Source organism: Lithobates pipiens, unplaced genomic scaffold (assembly GCF_037356315.1).
Source record: "Lithobates pipiens isolate NorthernLeopardFrog02 unplaced genomic scaffold, aLitPip1_a1.2 Scaffold_10, whole genome shotgun sequence".
Lineage (NCBI taxonomy): Eukaryota > Metazoa > Chordata > Amphibia > Anura > Ranidae > Lithobates > Lithobates pipiens.
The window spans coordinates 68,821,801-68,845,867 of NW_027507686.1; the positions used below are offsets into that span (position 1 = coordinate 68,821,801).

A 24,067-nucleotide genomic window follows, 5' to 3' on the forward strand; every position below is an offset into this window, starting at 1 on the left:
CGCAGGGGTGGTAGGGGTAGGGCAGGAGCAACAGGCTTGAGCCAAAGTGGGAAGTTGCAGAAGGTGCATTCAATTACTTTAAAGGACACACCAGACTGTACCCTCCTCATCCTCTCGATCTGCACCCTCTTCTTCACTCTCTGCTATGTCCCCCAAAGACACTACCACCAACAACACCACCACCACCACATACCTTCCGCTTGAGTCACAGGAATTATTTTCCGATCCATATCAAGACATTTCTGATGCGCAGCTACTCTTGGTATTGGATCAGGAAGAGGAGGTAGCAACAACCGCCACTCAGCAGTCTGACGACAGTACCCAGATCAGCCCAAGGAGGAGGTTGGTCCCCGCTGTTGCTGCCTACTCTGAGATCTCTACTTATAGCGGTGGGGAAGGTGACGTAGATGATGACGTGTCTAGTGATGTCACGTGGGTGCCCACAAGAGAGGAAGAGGAGGGGAGTTCAGAGGGAGATATGGACCAGCAGATAGGGAGGAGAAGCAGGAATAACTTACATTGCACAGGAGGGACAAAGCAGACTGCAAATGTATCAGGAGCGAGTCATCGACCATGTACGGTCACATCTGGCGCTCCCAGGACACCGGCACATGGCTCCGCAGTGTGGGCTTTTTTTAACGTGTCCGCTGCTGACAATAGCGTTGCCATCTGCAATCTTTGCAGTCAACGCATTAGTCGCGGTAAGCCCAACACTCACCTAGGGACGACCGCCTTAAGAAGGCACATGTGCAGCCATCCCTGAGCCCAGTGGGAGCAACGGAACACACAAAGCCACACTCCAGGCTCTCACCGTCCAGCCTTGTCTTCTACGTCTCCTTCTCCTCTCTCCTCACAATTGTCCCCCACTCCACCTTCCATCACGCCAAGCTCACGTTTTTCTGAAAAAAGGCAGGCTTCCGTGGGCCTAATGTTCGAGCGTAAAAAAATGATGACGCCGGATAACCCTCTTGCCCAACGGTTGATGGCTGGCTTGTCAGAACTGATAGCCCGCCAACTACTGCCATATAAACTGGTGGACTCGGAGGCCTTTCGAAAATTTGTGGCCATTGGAACACCACAAAGGAAGGTCCCAGGAAGGAAGTATTTCTCAGAGAAGGGCATCCCAGAGCTATATGGCCATGTTCAGCGGCAAGTGAATGTATCTCTGGCACACAGTGTCGGTGCCAAGATACATCTGACCATAGACACGTGGTCTAGCAAACACGGGCAGGGAAGGTATATCACTTTTACTGCCCACTGGGTGAAGCATGTAACCCGTGGCACCCGTGTAGATTTGGTTTTACCGCCACGGATTGCATGCAGGCCTGGCTCTTCTTCTCCTCCTCCTCCTACTCCATCCTCCTCCCTCTCCTCCTCGGCTGACTCCTCCTTTTCCGCTGCTAGCATCTCTTACGCTGCACCGCCCAAGCTCCCCAGAACCTATTCGACATGCCAGGTGAGATGTTGCCATGCCGTGCTGCGTCTGTTGTGCCTGGAAGCCAACAGCCACACTGGCCCGGCACTCCTTTCAGCTTTGCGTTCACAGGCAGATCAGCGGCTAACACCGCTCAATTTGACAGTTGGTAAAGTGGTGTGTGACAACGGTGCCAATCTGCTTAGCGCATTGAAACAGGGCACATTTACGCACGTGCCATGCATGGCACACGTCTTAAATTTGGCCGTGCAGCGATTCGTTGTCAAATACCCTGGGGTCCAGAACATTTTGCTGCAGGCAAGGAAAATCTTGGCCCATTTCAGAAGATCTTACACGGCCATGGCTCGCCTTGCTGACATTCAGCGGCGACACAATCTGCCGGTCAGACGTCTTATTTGCGATTGCCCGACGCGATGGAACTCAACCTTCTATATGCTTGATAGGCTGCTCCAGCAGAAACGTGCAGTTAACGTCTACCTGTATGAACTCTGCGGCAGAACAGGTTCTGGGGAGCTGTTTTTTTTCACCGTGCCAGTGGCTGCTCATGCGCGACGCATGCAGACTTCAGCGGCCATTTGAGGAGATCACCAAACTGGTCAGTCGCAGCCATGGCGCCATCAGTGACATGGTACCTTATGCCTTCTTTATGGAGCGTGCATTGCGTCATGTCATTGATCAAGCTGTGGAGGAGCAGGAGCGGGAAGATGAGGAAATCGCAATGCTGGATGAATTCCCAGGGGGGGGCTACTCTATCTGAGACAAGTGAACAACAGGAGTCTGAAGAGGAGTCAGAGGAGGATGGTGCCGGGGTGGATGAGGAGGAGCAAGAAGAGCATGCTTTAAACCTTTCTGGGATCCCTGTTGTTGTGCGTGGATGGGGAGAGGAGAATGAAGAGGACGACATTATCCTGGATGATGAGCAGGAGCCAGGCCACCACACCGCTTCCAGTTTAGTGCAAATGGGGGCCTTCGTGTTTTAATAGGGACCCCCGTATAAAAAGCATAAGGGTCAAGGACCAGTACTGGGTGGCAACGTACTTAGACCCCCGGTACAAACACAAAATGGCGGAAATGTTACCGCCATAGTTACATAGTTAGTAAGGTTGAATAAAGACATCAGTCCATCCAGTTCAACCTGAGTGAGTGTCTACAATTGTCCCTATCCCTTTACATTGCACACTCACATTGGTCCCTACCCTCAAGGAGCCACAATCCAAGATCCCCAGTTGTATACTAGGGCCAATTTTAGACAGAAGCCAATTAACCTACCTGCATGTCTTTGGAGTGTGGGAGGAAACCGGAGTACCTGGAGGAAACCCACGCAGGCACAGGGAGAACATGCAAACTCCAGGCAGGTAGTGTCATGGTTGGGATTTGAACCAGTGACCTTTTTTACTGCTAGGCGAGAGTGCTAACCACTACACCACTGTGCCGCCCTAAATGCCATCACAGAGGGCTGTCAGAATGGAGCACTTCCAGGCCTTGCTTCGAGAAATTCTGAATTCTGCTTTTGCGTGCGCTGGCAGAGGAGCAATTCCCACTCCCAGAGAAGGAGTTGCGGGTACCAATCCAACAGCGCCTGCAAGAAGAGGCCGGTTTGAAGATGTGTTGGTGACTTCGGATATGAGGTCATTCTTTCAGCCGACCCATCGACAGGTGTCACCCGGATCCAGCATCAGGGAACGCCTAGACCGTCAGGTGTCCGACTACATCGGGTTAACGGCCGATGTGGAAGCTCTGAGGAGTGATGAACCCCTGGACTACTGGCTGGGCAGGCTTGACCTCTGGCCAGAGCTTGCCCAATTTGCAATTGAACTGTTGGCTTGCCCCTCGTCCAGTGTCCTGTCTAAAAGGACGTTCAGCGCAGCAGGGAGGATCGTGACCGATAAGCGTACTCGCCTAGCTCACGACAGTGTTAACTACCTCACATTTCTAAAAATGAATGAGACATGGATCTCGGAGGAATTCAACACATGTGACCAGTAGACCATGTATATGTCTATAAACGATTTTTTTTTTAATCGAGCACACAGACCTTCTTTCTTCATTTGGCTCACTTCCTTGTCCAAAAAAAGCACACCGTACTATATGCCTGTACCCTCGTGTTTTAAGAGGTTGAGCGGTGTCATATTTCTACTGGGGCTGCTTATTATGAGGGGCTCCCACCATCCCTGTGCTGTGCTGACTTCCTCCTGGGGCTGCTTATTATGAGGGGCTCCCACCATCCCTGTTCTGTGCTGACTTCCTCCTGGGGCTGTACCTCTGCTGTGCATATTATGAGGGGCTCCCACCATCCCTGTGCTATGCTCATTATGAGGGGCTCCCACCATCCCTGTGCTGTGCTGACTTCCTCCTGGGGCTGCTTATTATGAGGGGCTCCCACCATCCCTGTGCTATGCTGACATCCTCCTGGGGCTGCTTATTATGAGGGGCTCCCACCATCCCTGTGCTGTGCTGACTTCCTCCTGGGGCTGTACCTCTGCTGTGCATATTATAAGGGGCTCCCACCATCCCTGTGCTATGCTCATTATGAGGGGCTCCCACCATCCCTGTGCTGTGCCGACTTCCTCCTGGTGCTGTACCTCTGCTGTGCATATTATGAGGGGCTCCCACCATCCCTGTGCTATGCTCATTATGAGGGGCTCCCACCATCCCTGTGCTGTGCTGACTTCCTCCTGGGCCTCTTATTATGAGGGGCTCCCACCATCCCTGTGCTATGCTGACATCCTCCCGGGACTGCTTATTATGAGGGGCTCCCACCATCCCTGTGCTATGCTGACATCCTCCTGGGGCTGCTTATTATGAGGGGCTCCCACCATCCCTGTGCTGTGCTGACTTACTCCTGTGGCTGTACCTCTGCTGTTTATATTATGAGGGGCTCCCACCATCCCTGTGCTATGCTCATTATGAGGGGCTCCCACCATCCCTGTGCTATGCTGACTTCCTCCTGGGGCTGCTTACGGTGCAGATGTCAGTGCTGTATATCACGGGGCTGGTGTCAGTGCTGTATATCACGGTGCTGGTGTGAGTGCTTTATGTCACGTTGCTGATGTCAGTGCTCTCTATCACGGTGCTGGTGTCAGTGCTGTATATCACGGTGCTGGTGTCAGTGCTTTAAGTCACGCTTCTGATGTCAGTGCTCTCTATCACGGTGCTGGTGTCAGATCACTCTATCACGGTGCAGGTGTCATTGCTGTATGTCACGCTGCTGATGTTAGTGCTCTCTATCACGCTGCTGCTGTCAGTGCTGTATATCACGGTGCTGGTGTTAGTGCTTTATGTCACGCTGCTGATGTCAGTGCTCTCTATCACGGTGCTGGTGTCAGATCACTCTATCACGGTGCAGGTGTCATTGCTGTATGTCACGCTGCTGATGCCAGTGCTCTCTATCACGGTGCTGGTGTCAGATGACTCTATCACGGTGCAGGTGTCATTGCTCTATGTCACGCTGCTGGTGATCATCTCCTGCACCCTCTTCTTTGCCTACCCTGACCTTCCCTCTCCTCCATTGCCTTCATGCGCTCCACAGTCCTGAATTGTCACAACAATTTCACATATAAAAAATGAATGCTTGTAGTTGTCGATCCCAGATTCCCCTCATACATCATGTTATGTCATTGGCCATGTGGTGGGACTATGTTTGCACAGCTAGTAATTATTTTGTGGCTGCAAATTTGACCTGTAGGTTTGCAAAGTTCGCCTCCCATTGAAGTCAATGGGGCCTGCCGCGAACGTTACGGTTCGCGAACTATCGGCCGCGTTCGCGGTCCGCGAAACGTCCCGTCAGAAGTTCGTCCATCACTAGTCTCTAGGTACAATGTTCCATATATGGTGGGATTGCCCTGTTATAATAAAGATAATTACTAACGAACATATTCCTGAGGACCCATGGACATGCTTGTTTCACGGGACAAATAGCCCAGTGAGACAATATAGCCGCGTACACACGTAGCCGTTAGTCCGACGTACTTTCCGAAACGGGCTACTTGCCCACACATAGCACTTTTTCAGCGGACTAATACGGCGTACTAAGTCCGCCGTACTATCCGCCCTACTTTTGAAATGAACGGACTCGCCCACACACGCGGAGGAAAGTCTGCTCATTTAGAGCGCGTCTCCAGGTAGGCGGGGCCCGCGAGGGATACGTCGCTGGCCCCGCCGCCTGGTATGGACTTAAAGGGGAACCCCAACGCCGAAAAAAATCGGCGTGGGGGTCCCGCCCAAGTCCACAACAGACCCTTGTCCGAGCACGCTACCCCCCGGCTGGCCAGGAAAGGAGGGGCGAGCGAGCGCCCCCCCTCCTGAGCCGTACCAGGCCCTCAACATGGGGGGTGCCTTGGGGAAGGGGGCCCCGCGCGGCCCCCCCCACCCCAAAGCACCTTGTCCCCATGTTGATGAGGACAAGGGCCTCTTCCCGACAACCCTGGCCGTTGGTTGTCGGGGTCTGCGGGCGGGGGGCTTATCGGAATCCGGGAGCCCCCTTGAATAAGGGGGCCCCCGGATCCCGGCCCCCCACCCTATGTGAATGAGTATGGGGTACAATGTACCCCTACCCATTCACCTGTAAAATAAAGTACAAAAAAAAAACACAACACACAAGATAAAATAATTTATTGCACAGCTCCGGGGGTCTTCCGTCTTCGGGGGTCTTCTCGCCGGACTCCTCCGCTATCTTCTTGTAGCTCTTTTACTAGCGGAGGAGCCCGGCATTCTTCTTCGTCGCCGTGGCCTCTTCTTCTGACTTTGGGGGTCTTGTCCCCCTCTTCGGTTCTTCTGCCGGGCCACCGCGCCTTCTTATAGCTCTTTTACAGGCGGTGGCCCGGTCTTCTGTCGTCGCCGCCTTCCGTTCTTCTTCTTCTTCTCCTTCTTCTCCTGGAGATGTTGACTCGACGTTCTCTCCGGCCGCAATGCCAGGGACGTGCTGCGCTGCCACTTATATAGGGACAAGGGGCAGTGTCACATGGGTTGGTGTCACATGGCGACAGTCCCAGCATCCTCCGGGACTGTGACTTAGTAAGGGGGCGCCGACACCTTATCCAGTCTTAAAAACAAAGGTTGAAGCTAGTTTCCATAACACTGGCATGCATGCACATCCTAGCTGCATTGACCATGAGCAAAGCTAGGGATATTAAGTTGATATTCTCAGCTAGGGCCAGGACAAGAGGTGGGCAAAAGGGAGATTGCTCTGGGCGCAGTGTGTATTGTAGAGATGGAGACACCACAAGTTCCTTCTACTATAAGGATAACAGAAGTAGTGAGAGTGGCATCACTACTTCTGTCAATTTAGTGCTGGAAGTAGCAAGGAGAGGAGGAGAGAGCTGGGAGGAGATGCGGGCTGTGCCCTCCTCCTCATATGCTCGCACATAATGGGGGGGGAGTCGCAAATTGGCATCATTGCCCTCCGCACTGGATATTGATCTGGAATTTATCTTTAGTAACCATTCACACAGCACATAATAAACATTAATTGAGCAACTTAGTTAATAAAATAATGCCACTTAAGGCCCATACACACGATCAGACTTTTTGACAACAAACATGGAAATTAGCTGTTTTGGAGCAACGTCCGACCGTGTGTACGCTCCATCGGACAAACTTTTTTGGTTTTCATCGGACTTTTGTTGGCTGTGCGAACGGACAAACTTTCTGGCAACAAAAGTCCGATGGAGCAAAGTCTGATCGTGTGTACAGAAAACCATAGGACTTTTGTACAAAGTACAAGCAGGCATGCTCAGAACCAATGCAAAAGATCAGACAACATTACAGAAGTTGACCAAAGGTGGCGGTAAAGAGCAGAAAACCACGTGATTTTGTGAAAGTTGGCTGAAAAAGTCCTGCTGTGTGTATGCAATACAAGTTCAGGGCCGACGCCCTTTGTACAAAAATCCAAGGGAAAGTTTGTACAAAGTCCTATCGTGTGTATGAGGCTTTAGGATGAGCCTGTGGTCAGAATATGCCAGCTATAGTATTCCCATATTCTGAACAAGAAGCAAAAGCTCTCTAAAATAAGCCTTTACTCACCTCTGTAGCTATAGGCATTGTAGAGAAATTCATCTATACCTTTAAAAACAGCAGCATTGAAATCTCAACTTGTTTTCTATTATTTTCTATTGCAACAGAAACATGGGGGGTCATTTACTATAGCACCGGGAAGTACATATAATAGCGCCCATTTTAGGCAATTAAGATTTCAACAGGCAAGCGCACAAGTGAAAAAGAGTGCTATTAGCAGCAAACATAGGTTAATAAATTCGGAAATCGGCACTTATTAGCGATTCCACGTATATGCAAATGCCAATTTCTACTAAGTTATTATATATATGCTGCATTATATATATGCTGCAACCATGATCCATGTACTATATGTGAAAGAAACATTTTTATGTGAGATGTGCTCTACCACGTTATGTGCATCTATTGATGTATATTACAATTAATATTCCTATATTTTTCAATCTTTTGCTAACGAATGCAGTTATGAATGATTATTACAGAGTGATGTCTGCTATTCTGTAAAGTTACATGTACTGAACATTTAGGTTACCTATTTGTTGTATGTTGTATTTTTCATGTTTTTTTTATGTAGGTGACTACGATTATTTCAGATTTTAGGTGCTAAAAGGGGTATAATTATTTGCATGAAAATTTGGTGTTTTATATTGTCGTCCTGTAATTCTTAGCAATAACTCACTTAAATCTGTCCAAACCAGTCTAGTACACATCCCGGGTATGATAAAGTTTGAAAAATGAAATCATAAATTATAATATAATAAATTATAAATAATTGTACCAAATAATAATATAACAATAATAAAAATTATTCAATAATGTAATCAAATCAAAAACACTGAAATTTGCTCAGTTGCAGAATTGTCACTGTAATTACTTTTCAGTATTTGATGACGGATCTCCCCACAAATCGCTATCGATCAATTCTGCGAGTGATTCAAATTTATTATCACTGTTTTCTAGCTGGTCTAAAATAATTTTTGATGTAAAGGGACAGTTTTGGTTGCTATGGACAATCTCCAGTTTCCAGGCATAAAGAACAGTTTTTATAATATAAAACTGCATGCAGGACACTGCGCAGAACACTAGGGACAAAGGGGATTTGAAATTATTACATACAGCAATGTAATCTGTAAGATTACATTATACTGTATGTATAGTGAGTGTTTCACTTTTTGAATTTGGCGCTTGCAGGGCACGGAGATTGGCAATGTGATGAATCGAGCGGAGGACGAGCCGCTCGTACAGCGGGGGACATCGCTGGATCCAAGGGAGAAGGTAAGTAAGCGTCCTCCTGGATCCAGCGATGCTATCCCAAGTCTGGCTCGGGGTTACCGCTTTTGGCATAAAAATTCCACCCCGAGCCAGACTCAGGAATACCATCAGGGGAGTTAATCATACTACACTATTATGCAGGACTCAGTGTACTTAGCACAATGGCTTGGTGGTCTGCTCAGATGTTTCCACAGCACTTATGGAATGAGTTCAATTCCCAGCCAACCTGTGTTTATTGTTTCAGTGCACAAGCAAATAAAAAAAAACAAAGAGAGAAATGTAAACTGCCCATTAACTAGTGTGTGGTGTTTGGAATTTAACATGTACCATTGCATTCATTTGAAGAGTTAATATAATAGAATCAGCCAAAATAAAGTGCATTGGCATTTGCCTATTGTCAGCATATGTTGCTTTGGCTAATAGTCATTCACCTTTTTTTCACCAATACAATCTTTTAGTATCTGTGTGATTTGAACCCATGAGTCGTTCAAAGCCTGAGTTTTGCAAGGTAGAAGTGCTGACCACTAGCCTATGGGGCTTAGTACAATCGTACATAGAAAGTACATTTACTAGTGTTTCTCCTCAAGCCGTCTCTCATGCCACTGCAGTCTTCTCCCACTGCTGTGTTCTTCCACACAGCCGGTTACCCACAAATGAAAAAAAAGCAACTCTTCTTCTGTGGCGGTATTCTGTGGCTATCCGATGACATCACCTGGAGAGCCCGCCCCATGGCTTTGTAAGAGATGTCACACAGCAGATGACAAAACAGTAGAGGAAGACCAACACGGAAGAGGAGCGGCTTTTTTTATTAGCTGGTAACCGGTAATGCGGAAGAACAAAGCAGATGGAGAAGATGGTTGTAGCAGGGTGGACAGCTCTGGGAGAAGACAGCGGCAGGAGAAGATGGCTCAGGGAAGAAGAAGGTTAGGAGCTATTTTACAATAAAGGACTTGTCAAAAACCGGCTATTGTTTTTTTTTACATTTCACTGCTTTTTTTGGTGAACGGGTAGGGGTATGATGTACTCCATACCCATTCACATGGGGAGGCAGGATCTTCCAGATTCTGATAAACCCCCTTCCAGCAGACCAACAACCACTGGCCAGGGTTGTCGGGAAGAGGCCACTGCCCCCATCAACACATGTGCTTTGGGAGGGACCATATTATTGAATAAGTACATACCATTGCATGCATTTGAAGAGTTAAAATATGGAATAAAGCAAACGGATGTGCATTGGCTAATAATGCTGCTGAGTACAATGCACATTTTCAGGAGGTGATACTGTCAGTGGGATTTGAACCATTGACAGTAGCATGGTACAGATCTGAGCACATACCTACATAGAAAATACATTTACTAATGTTTGATTCTATACAATAATGTTTTGCATTTCAGGCATTAATATTATAGTAACAACCATGCCTCTTTTCAGCATATGCTGCTGAGTACAATGCAAGCTTTCAGTAGGTGACAACTCTGTGTGATTTTCAGCCATCTGAGCACAACTATATTCAGAATATACATTTACTAGTGTTTTATGGTGGCACTACTTTATATTCTAGGTATAATAGTATTCAGCACAGTGACTTAGGCCCCTTTCACACTTGTGCGACATGAAAGCCGTGCAATTTTGATGCGACTTTAAGCAACACCTCTGTAATCTTGAGGTCTATGGATGCAGGAGTAGCACGGAAAGTCGCCTAATTTTCCCGCGATTATGTGTCGGCACTTTTGCTGTGATTTCAGGGAATGCCTTGTAATCCTCAGGTCTATGGACCTCAACTCACATCAAAGTCGGACCAAAGTAGTACAGGGACTTCTTTGAAGTCAATGTTACTTGAAGTCGCACAGATATGAATGGTACTCATTGAAAATCCTAGGGTATGACTTGTCATGCGACTCTGATGTTCAAAGTCGCAGGAAAGTCACACAAGTGGGAAAGGGGCCCCAGCCCGACTTTGTGAGCGATTTCAGAGACATCAGTGCACTTTCCTGCACAGATGTCTAGTGAAATCGCATAAGTCCCAACTGTCCCTGATTTGGAAAAAAATCCCTCAGTCCCTCTTTCCTCCTCACTTATACCTCATTTTGTTCTGATCTATATAGTTGTATATAAAATGCACTTTTTATCATTCAAACAGGGTTTCCCAGCACTAAACCTTTCATCTCATTTCTAAATTTCTTTATTTGTAAATTTCCAAAGCCAATCGAAAGGAATATTATTGGCAAAAAAAGCACTTGGGGCAGTGGCGGCCCAGGCGCCGCCCCCCCCCCCCTCCTATAGCGTAAAAAAAAGTTAAAAAATAGTTTAAAAAAAGTAAAAAAAAAAAAAACGGGCCCTTTAAGACATTTAAAAAAAAAAAAGTAATTTAACAATTTAACATAGTGTACTGTGGTGCCGGTCGCAGTGCACTATGAGAAGCGCCACGTCGATGCAATCACAAGATTACATCCATGGCGCTTCATTTGCGGGTTAAAAACCCGCCTTGCGGCGCACTGTAGATCACCGACTAGCTTCCGCCTGTAAAATCACTGTGATTCTACAGGCGGGAGCATTGTCATTCAAAGATAGGCAAGTCACTTCCGGCTTTCGGCTGCTTCACGAAACCTGGAAGTGACGTCGGCAGCTCCGTTCCTCAGCCCGAGCAGAGATGCAAGACAGTGAGGTGAGTGGCATAATTGCTGTCTCTGGGAAAAAAATTAAATAATTAATTTACAAATAATAATTAATTGCCAAATGCACCCCGGCCGGCCTAAGCCTTTACTAGACCACTCTGTTGTGTGCTGTGTAGAAATTATTATTAGAGCAATTTGTAAAAGAAACAATATCATTTAATGCTTCTTGCAGGAGGATCACATCATGCCATGCAGTATTATTCTTATTCAGCAAAGTAATGGTCTGCTCTGTTGCTTGTTGTTACTCACAGTTAATTTGCTGGCAAAGACATTTTTATAAACCTTTTTTGCATTTTAGTGTAAATATGAGATCTGATGACTTTTTGACCCAGATCTCATATTTAAGAGGACCTGCCATGCTTTTTTCTATTACAAGGAATGTTTACATTCCTTGTAATAGGAATAAAAGTGACACTTTTAAAAGTGTGAAAAAATAAATATAATAAATAGGAAAAAATATGTTTTTTAAAGCACCCAGTTCCGACGATCTCGTGTGCATAAGCAAACACATACGTGAGTACTGCGCCCTAAACTTTGAGAGACCTCGGCTCCTCCCCTCACAGGAAACACCGCCTTAGCTTCAAGACTTAAGCCCCTCCTGCCCCGCAGTCTTCTAATGCCCTGTACACACGACCAGTTTTCCTGTTGGAATAAACTCTGAAGGTTTTTCCGACGGAATTCCGCTGAAACTGTCTTGCATACACACGATCACACCAAAGTCCAACTGTCAAGAATGTGGGGACATACAACACGTACGACGGGACTAGAAAAAGGAAGTTCAATAGCCAGTAACCAATAGCTGCCGTCTCATACTTGCTTCAGAGCATGCGTCGTTTTTGGTACATTGGAACAGCATACAGATGAGCAGTTTTCCCGGTAGGAATTGGTTCCCTTGGAAATATTTAGAACATGTTCTATTTCTAGGTCCGTCAGTATTTTCCGACATAAAAAGTCAGATGGAGCCCACACACAATCGGAATATATACGATGAAATGATTCCGTCTGACCTTTTCTGCCGGAAAGTCCGGTTGTGTGTACGCGTCATTACTCTGCTAAAACCTGCAGTAGTGCTCATGGAAATAATGTTTAAAGCATGATATAATTGCCTAAATGGTACTGAAATGTGCGGTATATTGTTTAATGATAATCTAATTTTAAACTGTGTGAAAAAAATATTTTTACACTGAACTATCTTTAAAAGACCTACAGCTATTTCATCGGATATTCCGATCGTGTGTGGGCTTCATCAGACTTTTTTCTATCAATCAATTTCTATTGGGAAAACCATTCGTCTGTATGCTGGTCCGACAGACCAAATACGACGCAAGGGCAGCTATTGGCTACTGGCTATTGAACGTCATCGCGTTCTAAACAAATGGACTTTGGTGTGATTGTGTGTAGGCAAGTCTGTTCAGTAGGAACTCCGTCGGAACTCCGTCAGAGTTTATTCTGCCAGAAAGTCCGGCCGCGTGTATGCGGCATTAGCGTTTGGGTGCTATTTGTTTTCAGGGAACTATAATAAATTTGATTTGAGGAGTATTTATTTACCAGTACTATAGTGAATACCGTTTTAGCGATAATTACTGCCAATTCATGATAATTAGCGCTGTGGCGCTATAGTAAAGGACCCCCATGGTAGCCTACCAGCCCTCATAGCAGGTGGCTCTAAACTGTATAAAGACTCGAGTTGATCTCAGCGAGATTTTAAATTATGTCCTGTCTTTTACAATCCTTATATTTATACGTCTTTATTTTATTAGTATTTTAGTACTATCTGATGTAAGTAATAGATACTCCAAGGTAACCTGTACTGAAAAATATAGATTGCTGATCTCATCTTCTGAAAATTGTCATTGCCTTGCTGTTATGTTAATCCAAAGACTTTAGTACTTTCTAAATCAATAAAATGGTCGCTGCAATGCAGAGACATTAACATGTTCGGCTCACAGAAGTCTGTGGATTTTCTTAATTCCCTGCACTCTACAGAGTAGTGCAGGCAACACAAGAATAATAGGCAAGAAGAGCAAAGTGCATTTTTTTAAAATGCATTTATTATAGAAGGACAATATGGAAGTAAGCTAACTGAAAATGGAGCGATGGGCAAACTAGAAAATTACTTATACCTATAATGTAGTCTGTCACAAGAATTAAAGTGTATGTAAACCCTCACCTTGTAAAACAACCCATTCTGTTTAAAATAGAAATGAAAGGCAAAACATGTCTGTATAGATATAATATAATATATATATATATATATATATATATATATATATATATATATATATATACAGTACAGACCAAAAGTTTGGACACACCTTCTCATTCAAAGAGTTTTCTTTATTTTCATGAGTTCATGACTATGAAAATTGTAGATTCACATTGAAGCCATCAAAACTATGAGTTAACACATGTGGAATTATATACTGAACAAAAAAGTGTGAAACAACTGAAAATATGTCTTATATTCTCGGTTCTTCAAAGTAGTCACCTTTTGCTTTGATTACTGCTCCGCACACTCTTGGCATTCTGTTGATGAGCTTCAAGAGGTAGTCACCTGAAATGGCTTTCCAACAGTCTTGAAGGAGTTCCCAGAGATGCTTAGCACTTGTTGGCCCTTTTGCCTTCGCTCTGCTGTCCAGCTCACCCCAAACCATCTCGATTGGGTTCAGGTCCGGTGACTGTGGATGCCAGGTCATCTGACGCAGCACCCCATCACTCTCCTTCTTGGTCAAATAGCCCTTACACAGCCTGGAGGTGTGTTTGGGCTCATTGTCCTGTTGAAAAATAAATGATGGTCCAACTAAACACAAACCGGATGGAATAGAATGCCGCTGCAAGATGCTGTGGTAGCCATGCTGGTTCAGTATGCCTTCAATTTTGAATAAATCCCCAACAATGTCACCAGCAAAGCACCCCCACACCATCACACCTCCTCCATGCTTCACGGTGGGAACTAGGCATGTAGAGTCCATCCGTTCACCTCTTCTGCGTCGCACAAAGACACGGTGGTTGGAACCATAGATCTCAAACTTGTACTCATCAGACCAAAGCACAGATTTCCACTGGTCTAATGTCCATTCCTTGTGTTCTTTAGCCCAAACAAGTCTCTTCTGCTTGTTGATTGTCCTCAGCAGTGATTTCCTAGCAGTTATTTTACTATGAAGGCCTGATTCACACAGTCTCCTCTTAACAGTTGTTCTAGAGATGTGTCTGCTGCTAGAACTCTGTGTGGCATTGACCTGTTCTCTAATCTGAGCTGCTGTTAACCTGCGATTTCTGAGGCTGGTGACTCGGATGAACTTATCGTCCGCAGCAGAGGTGACTCTTGGTCTTCCTTCCCTGGGGCGGTCGTCATGTGAGCCAGTTTCTTTGTAGTGCTTGATGGTTTTTGCCACTGCACTTGGGGACACTTTCAAAGTTTTCCCAATTGTTCAGACTGACTGACCTTCATTTCTTAAAGTAATGATGGCCACTAGTTTTTCTTTACTTAGCTGCTTTTTTCTTGCCATAATACAAATTCTAACAGTCTATTCAGTAGGACTATCAGCTGTGTACTGTATCCACCTCCTGCACAACACAACTGATGGTCCCAACCCCATTTATAAGGCTTGAAATCCCACTTATTAAAATTGACAGGGCACAACTGTGAAGTGAAAACCATTTCGGGTGACGACCTCTTGAAGCTCATCAACAGAATGCCAAGAGTGTGCGGAGCAGTAATCAAAGCAAAGGGTGGCTACTTTGAAGAACTTCGAATATAAGACATATTTTCAGTTGTTTCACACTTTTTTGTTCAGTATATAATTCCACATGTGTTAATTCATAGTTTTGATGCCTTCAGTGTGAATCTACAATTTTCATAGTCATGAAAATAAAGAAAACTCTTTGAATGAGAAGGTGTGTCCAAACTTTTGGTCTGTACTGTATATATATATACATATTTACCCTTTTTTATAAGTGATCAAAGCTGGGGGGAGGAGAGGCAGCAGGACATTAATCTTCCCAGTGAATGGCTGTGCAGAGGGGGCATGTCATAAGGCATAAGTTTTTAAAGAAAAGCAGAGAGACTGTGAGGAACACCACGGATTTCACACAAAGGAAGCAATACAAACAGAACAGGATACCTTTTATACACGTACTTGGTACAGCAGGCACACATCAGAAATATGAAATTTTGGGGTAAAAAACACTTTAACACAGTAGTCTTTGCTTTTCTAAATTCCCCTGTAACTTAGTTTTATTATCAGTGGCATTCAAATGATTGGGCTGCTGTGCCCATGCAAACATGAGCTGCACCACCCGCTACAGTGTGAACCTAGCCTAAGACAGGAAGTGTGTTACCCCCCAGACCACCAGGTGAAAAAATGGAAAAATGCATAAAAAGTATAACTAATGCAACCACTACATCTAATTATTGAATATATTATTTATTATACTACATTTTTTGGGGGGTTTTATATATGCTTTAAAGCTTCCTCTTATTTCCTCCAAATGTGCCAAAATACATTTGAGTTGTTCAGTATGCTAAAGCTGTAAGTTTGCATGTGTATTTAATTACATCTACAACATGATGGTGTGATATCAAACATTAAAGTAACAGAACTACACCAAAAAAAATATTGTGCTGGGTCTACTCAAAAAAATTGAGGAAACTATTTGCATCAGCATTTTAAATAGTCAACTAAACTTATTTTTGTGTGACTCAGACTTTTCATGTTTTCAACTTTGTTGTTTTAAGTAAAGCCAACTCATTTTTTTTTTCAGTTTATAGACCATAGTGTTTTAAAGCGGAGTTCCACCCAAAAATTAAACTTCCACTTTTCAGAATCCCCATCTCTACCCCCCGGTGTCACATTTGGGAGCAGATACCTATCTAATCCAGGCATTTGCTCTCACTTCTGGGCATAGATAGCTGTGGTACCAGCAGATATCTATGCCATGTCCGGCGCCTCCTCTGCCCCCCCCCCCCCCCCGCTGTCCACTGGGACACACAAGTTCCAAAAGACAGCAGGGACCAGTGGGATCACCCAGTGTGACTCACGCATGTCCAGTAGGGAACCAGGCTAAGAAGCCACAACGCTTCACTTCCTGATTCCCTTACCAAAGATGACGAGGCCCCCACCCGAAAGCCGAGGGACAGATCAGATTTGGGTGTCGACATCCTGGAAGCCCTGGACAGGTAAGTGTCCATATTTTAAAAGTCAGCAGCTGCAGTAAAAAAATCCGCAGAACTCCGCTTTAAGTTAGGAATACACAGTTTATAGACCATGAGTTTAAGTAAAGCCAACTAAAATTTTCCAGTGTATAGACATAGGTTCAAGTAAAACCAACTCAATTTTTCCAGTTTCTAAAAAAGCTTAAGTTAGGAACACATACATTAACTTATTTATTTCAAGTACTTATATAGCTCTATCAATTTACAGAGTGCTTTACATATGCATTGTACATTCACATCAGTCCCTGCCCTCAAGGAGCTTTCAATCTAAGATCCCTAACTCACATACATACTAGGGCCAATTTACACAGGAGCCAGCATATCTTTGGCGTGTGGGAGGAAATCTACGCAGGCACAGGTAGTGTCATGGTCAGGATTATGAACCAGCTAGCCTTTTGCTGCTAGGTGAAAGTGCTAACCACGACACCACTGTGCTGCCCTATTACTTAGTTACTTTGTTTTCAGTGGCATTACATGGCTTTGTAGTGACTTGGAAAAATTCTTGTCACTGGTGGTGCTCTTTTGTTCTGATGGGCCTCAAACGTATGGGAACTGTCTTCTGCAAAGACGTCAAGCTCTTTAACCACTTCAGATCCGCGCTATTGCCAAATGACGGCATTAGCGCGGACCTACATTTTCAGGACTACGTCTATTGACGTCGTCCTGGTTACGAGCGGCCTGCGCGCCCCCTGAGGGGCGCGCGCGGCGCGCTCTGTGATCGGCGAGTCCGTGAGACTCGCCTGATCACCGATCCGTGTAAGGTGTCGATCCCGACCCCTTATCACGTGATCAGCTGTCAGCCAATGACAGCTGATCATGTGATAGAACGGAGCCGGTAATCGGCTATTATTCCTCCTCGCGCTGACAGCGCGAGGAGAGAAAAAAAAAGCCGATCACCGGCGGCCGTGATCGGGACATCAGTCCCGATCACGGCCATCAATACAAGGGACCACCTGCCACCTGCCTGTGCCCACCTGCCTCCCGCAGTGCCATCCTGAAGTAAAATAAAAGAAAAAGTAAGTGCCCCCCGTCAGTGCCCCCTGTCAGTGCCCATAGTGCCCACAGTGCCACCCACAGTGCCACCCACAGTGCCACCCACAGTGCCACCCCACAGTGCCACCCACAGTGCCACCCAATCTGCCTCAAAGGTGCTGCACCCCAGTGCCGCCCATCAGTGCCCAGCAGTGCCGCCCATCAGTGCCCAGCAGTGCCGCCCATCAGTGCCCAGCAGTGCCACCTATCAGAGCCACCTATCAGTGCCACCTATCAGTGCCCATCAGTCCCATCTATCTGTGGTACCTATCAGTGCCCATCCGTGCCACCCATCCGTGCCACTTATCCGTGCCACCCATCCGTGCCATCTTATCTGTGCCCATCTTTGCCCATCAGTGCCGCCTTATCTGTGCCCATCGGTGCCGCCTTATCTGTGCCTATTAGTGCCGCCTTAACTATGCCTATCAGTGCCCACCAGTGCAGCCCATCAGTGCCCACCAATGCAGCCCATCAGTGCCCACCAATGCAGCCCATCAGTGCCCACCAATGCAGCCTATCAGTGCCGCCTAATCAGCGCACTTCAATGAAGGAGAAAAATGACCCGTTTGCAAAATTTTATAACAAACTATTAAAACATGATTTTTTTTTTTTTTTTTTTGCATCTTTTTTTGTTTGTTTAGCAAAAAATAAAACTCCGAGCTGTAACTAAATACCACCAAAAGAAAGCTCTATTTGTGGGAAAAAAATGATAAAAATTTCATTTGGGTACAGTGTTGTATGCCCGCGCAATTGTCACTCAAAGTGCATCAGCGCTGAAAGCTGAAAATTGGTCTGGGACTGAGGGGGGTTTAAGTGCCCAGTAAGCAAGTGGTTAAAATATACAGCATCAAAACTCATGCGGTTACACGTTTGGCAAACATACGCGTCCCACAATTTCAGTCAAATGAAAAGATCATTTTTAAAGTAAATGTAACTCAATTAGAATATGGAAATGCACATACCTTAAAAGTTTTGTCTAGATTATTCAATATTATACATTATTTTTGTAAATGTAAAAGATGTGTTTTAACCGCTTCAGCCCCAGAAGATTTTACCCCCTTCCTGACCAGAGCACTTTTTGCGATTCGGCACTGCGTCGCTTTAACTGACAATTGCGCGGTCGGGCGACATTACACCCAAACAAAATTGATGTTCTTTTTTTCCCCACAAATAAAGCTTTCTTTGGTGGTATTTGATCACCTCTGCGGTTTTTATTTTTTGCTCTATAAACAAAAAAAGAGCGACAATTTTGAAAAAAAAAAACGCAATATTTTTTACTTTTTGCTATAACAAATATCCCCAAACATATATAAAAAAATTTTTTTTTTCCTCAGTTTAGGCCGATATGTATTCTTCTACATATTTTTGGTTAAAAAAATCGCAATAAACATATATTGATTGGTTTGCACAAAAGTTATAGCGTCTACAAAATAGGGGATAATTTTATGGCATTTTTATTATATATATATATATATATATATATATATATATATATATATATATATATATTTACTAGTAATGGCGGCAATCTGCGATTTTTATCGGGAATGCGACATCATCGAACAATTTTGACACATTTTTGGGAACCTAGGGGCCAATCAAGTGGTTAATGTGTTCCCTAGTGTGTGTTCTAACTGAAGGGGGAGTGAACTGTGTAGGGGAAGAGATAGATCGCTGTTCATACTTTATATGAACAGATGATCTGTCACTTTTCCCCTCAGAGAACTGGAAACTGTGTGTTTACACACACAGATGCCGGTTCTCCGTGTGTTCCGAGTGAACGCAGGAGCCCGGCGGTGATGGGCGGGCGAAGCTACGATAAATAACGTCATTTCGCCCAGCCCGGCGGTGATCACAGGGCAAAGTGACGTTACATAACATCGTTTCACCCAGCCGAGCCATTCTGCCACAGTACAACTGTGGCAGCTGGTCGGCAAGTGATTAAGAACTAACGAAGATGAAGTAAGGTACGTAAAATATAAAAGTAAATTAATTAACATTTATTTTTATGTTGAAAATTATAAAAAAAAATGTATGTTAAAATTACAAGCCAACAGAATCATTTTTATCAGTGTATATAAAAATAGATTTATTTGGAATAAATAAATAAATATTAACATAAAATATATGTACATAGGAAATATACTACGCTTTCTATCCATTCATATCACAATAGTGCATCATATTATACACCCCAAAAAATGTTCTTTCACAGATTCTCAACACTATCTGCCCTAAATGACATATTGGTGACCCCCATCTCCTCCCCAATTGCCCGTTTAATTTTTCTACTCTTTCTACACCTAAACCAATAAACACAAACAAATATCCCTAAAAGACCTGCAAGTATTGCCAAGCCAATTCCTACTGCTAAGTAAATGTATGATCCATAGGGGTCATAGGTATTATAAATGGCACATGGACCTGCAATGCCTTGCTGGCCAGGCCATCCCTCTTCTTCATCCCCTGGCTCCACTTGGCTTTCTCCTGCATCATTTATGGCCACCACACACACCCTGTAAGTCATGCCTGGGACAAGGTTGGGTATTGAGAAGAAGCGATAAGATTGATTGAGCAAGGGTCCCTGCTCCAGTGGTCCTTCTGGAGCACCATACAGCACTCTGTATCCCTGCACTGTTGACAGAGGGGAACACCAGCTTACACTGATGCCTGTTTGTCCAGGAGTTATGACATTTAAACGTGGAGGATCAGGTGGAATGGTGCGCCCATTTATCCCAGGACAAAGGCATTTGCCCCCTGCGCGCTCCTGTATTTCACTGCATGGGAGCTCCAGATGCTTGCAGCGGTCAAAAGGACAAGCGTCATAAGGTACTTGTGGGGGCAAAGTGAAATGCTTCTTATAACTGTTGTCCCCGTCGTCCTCATAGCTGTCATAGTCAATGTCTTCAGTTATGAACTGAATTCTTTCTCGTGTTGTTCTTTGCCTTTGTGTGATCTTGCGTGGTTGAGGAACAGAAGACTGCTCATCTTTGTAGTCTGAAGAAGCAGTGGTGAGAGGACTCATGGTGTAACTCAGTGGTACTGTGTTGTTTTTGTTATCCTCTGGGTCTGCTGTGCTATTCTTCTCAGCAGGTAAACCTGTGATGGTTGCACAAAGCGAAAGAAGTAGAAGTAGGCAAGAAAGAGATAACTAAAGAATCACAAAGGGACAGAAGTGTCAGAAGAAGGAAAAAGAAGCGATACCAAGAAAATAAGAAAAAAAATGCAATTACTGAAAACTTCACAGAAAAAAATAGCAAAACAATGTTTTACATCTCCAATAATATTTTCATCAGTGTTTTCCAGTCTACCAGAGCTTCTGGAAAATAAGTCAATTTATTCTTCCCTGTCCTGGCACCCATTCGCAAACTCTTCTCTTGGTTGGTAAGCAAATCTGCTCAAAGGAACTTCACATCAGACATACTTCTGGGAGTCAGGTGCCTGTACCCTCCACTGCATTCTCTGGTTCCTCTTGATGGCCCCTACATCATTACTGTTTCTGGCAGTGAAGTAGGGGCCAGCTGGAAGAACCACAGAATGAGTTGGGGGGAAGCAGGTATCCCACACACCCAGGACTGTCACATGGTTGGCTTTGCTTGGCACCTTTGCGACAATTTTAGAAATTACCATTAAGAGATCGGAGAGGAAAGCATAAAGTGTCTTCTTTTAGCGTTTTCATTTTATTTCTTTTATTCCCCATAGAATAATATTAGCCAACAAAGTGGTACAATCTATGAGGGACTGGCTAGAAACAAAATCATTCTTGTTGATGAGTGAGGTCACAGACTGCACTTCATGTACAACCAATTCTCCATCCGACCTCAATTGCCTAGATTGGATACTGATCATTTTATCTCTATAGGCAGCTTTACTATTATCGTCAGTTGGATTCAGGTAAAAAGACTGTTCACTTTCTATGGGAATTTTCCCTTAGCTAAGTGAATGAGGCGTTCTGCTGACTTTTTTCATCCAATCATGTGCAAGTAATGATTCCTTATACGTGATTGTGTATTCTCTGCAAAGTGCATTTTTAACAAACTGAGAAGATAGAACCCTCCAGATACTGTCCCTTAATGAAAACATCATTTTTAACAAAATCCAAAATAGATTCAAAAGGGGGGAAAACTGAACCAGTATTCCCCATGAATAGAGGTGGGAACTATTGGTAAAATGCATGTAACTACAACTGAGAGATAAAAAAAAAACTGATTTATGCTCAACCAACCCTGAAGCAAATATCAAAAAGAAATTCAACTCACTGAGCTAAATTGAAAAAGTTTATTGATTACAAAAACATTGACGGTGTGTATATATATATATATATATATATATATATATATATATATATATAAAACATTGGTACCACATCTCACAAACACACGCATAGTATTAAAACTCAAAAATCCACCTCTCTCACACTCTAGCTATATTAGCCAGTGACCATAATTTCCAACAAAATTGAAATGCTTTGCTTATAGAATTAAAGTGGCATAGTGATCCTATATATACAGTCAAAGAGGGTTATTTACTAAAGGCAAATCCACTTTGCACTACAAGTGCAAACTACATGTGCACTTGAAAGTGCACTTGGAAGTAAAGTCGCTGTAGATCTGAAGGGGACATGCAAGGAAAATAAAAAACAGCATTTCAGCTTGCACATGATTGGATGATAAAATCAGAAGAGTTTCCCCTCATTTCAGATCTACCCCTCAGATTTACAGCGACGGCACTGCCAAGTGCACTTTCAGTGCAATTTCAAGTGCACTTTGCACTTGTAGTTTGCACTTGTAGTTTGCACTTGTAGTGCAAAGTGGATTTGCCTTTCGTAAATAACACCTAATGTTTTTGTAATCAATAAACGTTTTTAATTTAACTCAGTGAGTTGAATACAGTTTTTTTTTTCTTTTTGATATTTGCTTGAGGGTTGGTTGAGCATAAATCTGGTTTTTATCACTCAGTTGTAGTTAAAGTGCCTTTTTACCATGTTCCTTAAGCTTAGTGAACATTCCCTTGCATACGTGAACAGACAAGTTTCCATTAGTAAATCAAACCCATGAATTTTCAAACTTGAGCTCCAGCTCAAACTGGATATATATATATATATATATATATATATATATATATATATATATATATATATATATATACATATGAATTGCTGTACCCAGGACTACAGTAAGCAATATGTCAGCACCTAAGTGTACCAAGGGTACCAGGGGAATAAACGCATGGTATATATTCTGGTTCCGTTTCCTATCAGAGCTCCTATAACAAGGGAACACTTGAATTATTGAGTCAGAACACTCCTCTGATATATTAATAGCTTTAAAATTTTTACATATCACCTGCCTAGATAAATTATAATTGTAATTGTAAATACCATGGCAAAAATCATAAAAAATTATACTGTTTTCCTTTACACTTTGTATCCACTAATTAGCATAAGAATTTGTTAGGTTTACATTATGATAAGCATTCATGTTTTCTGTAAAACAAAGTAAATAACAATGTGCACTATCGCATAATAAACTATGAAATCCACCTTTATTTCCTTTTTTTATTAAAAATGCTTGATAAATAATTTAAAATATTTGTCATTCTTTCATTTTTACATTGTACAAGTTGTAGAATATATGTCAAATCTAGATTAGAATTTTTTCACAATGGCATGCATAATGCCAATCATATGACCAAGAAATTCTACTTTTAAACTTTTACTTCTAAATCCAAATTCCAGCCTTTACTAACTTTGTACTATAATTTCCAAGGACGCTTTGCTGCTGTGCCTGTGTATCTTACCTGATAATACACCAAACGGTTTTAGAAAATGCAAGAAGTATCATATACCAAAATAGGGCATTTTAATAAATTAGATAATAGACAATTTTTAGATAATAATTTCATGTAGCAAAAAGAATAAAAGAGCAATTTCTGTTACTGCCGGTCATGAATATTGCCTAAAGCCTTGAAAAAGTTAACAAACTTTCGGTCGCAGTGGTAGTGTCATGACTTGCAGTCAGCACATGCCGCATACAACGTGTAAAAAGTGAACTTCATTACCAGCCTCAGAAATAATTCTAGTATGTGTTCACTTACCTGTTTGTCGCAAGGCATCTTAGAATTTCTTAGTATGTCTTGCAATTTAATAAATCTTTGTGAATATATCCTTTCTTTTGGAGAAGTTCCCTTTTCTGTACTCAGTGTTGTTTTTTTTTTTGTTTCAGACTACTAGAAGTGTAATATTAGGAAATGAATTTTGTTCTCTTGCTCCCACACGCTGTGCCTCCTCCCTTTATAGAGCTTGTGATTGTGATGTCACTTGGCTCGACCCTGATTCACTGACTGAGTATGTGGAAATAAAAGGGAAGGGGAAGCAGACAGGGAGAAACATATCTTGGGGGGACACCAGAGGCAGCTGGAATATC

The 24,067-nt window shown here is 43.7% G+C and overlaps 1 protein-coding gene across 1 annotated transcript; it reads right to left on the reverse strand.

Annotated features, from left to right (window-relative positions):
* Positions 1 to 19,716: 19,716 nt before the first annotated feature.
* On the reverse strand, positions 19,717 to 24,034 carry LOC143932136 (LRRN4 C-terminal-like protein). The gene is made up of 2 exons (XM_077455809.1): positions 23,739 to 24,034; positions 19,717 to 20,793 (listed from the first exon to the last, which is right to left on the reverse strand). The coding sequence occupies exons 1-2, from the start codon at positions 23,754 to 23,756 to the stop codon at positions 19,852 to 19,854; spliced, it is 960 nt and encodes a 319-aa protein (XP_077311935.1). The 5' UTR covers positions 23,757 to 24,034; the 3' UTR covers positions 19,717 to 19,851.
* Between the last annotated feature and the right edge of the window lie 33 nt (positions 24,035 to 24,067).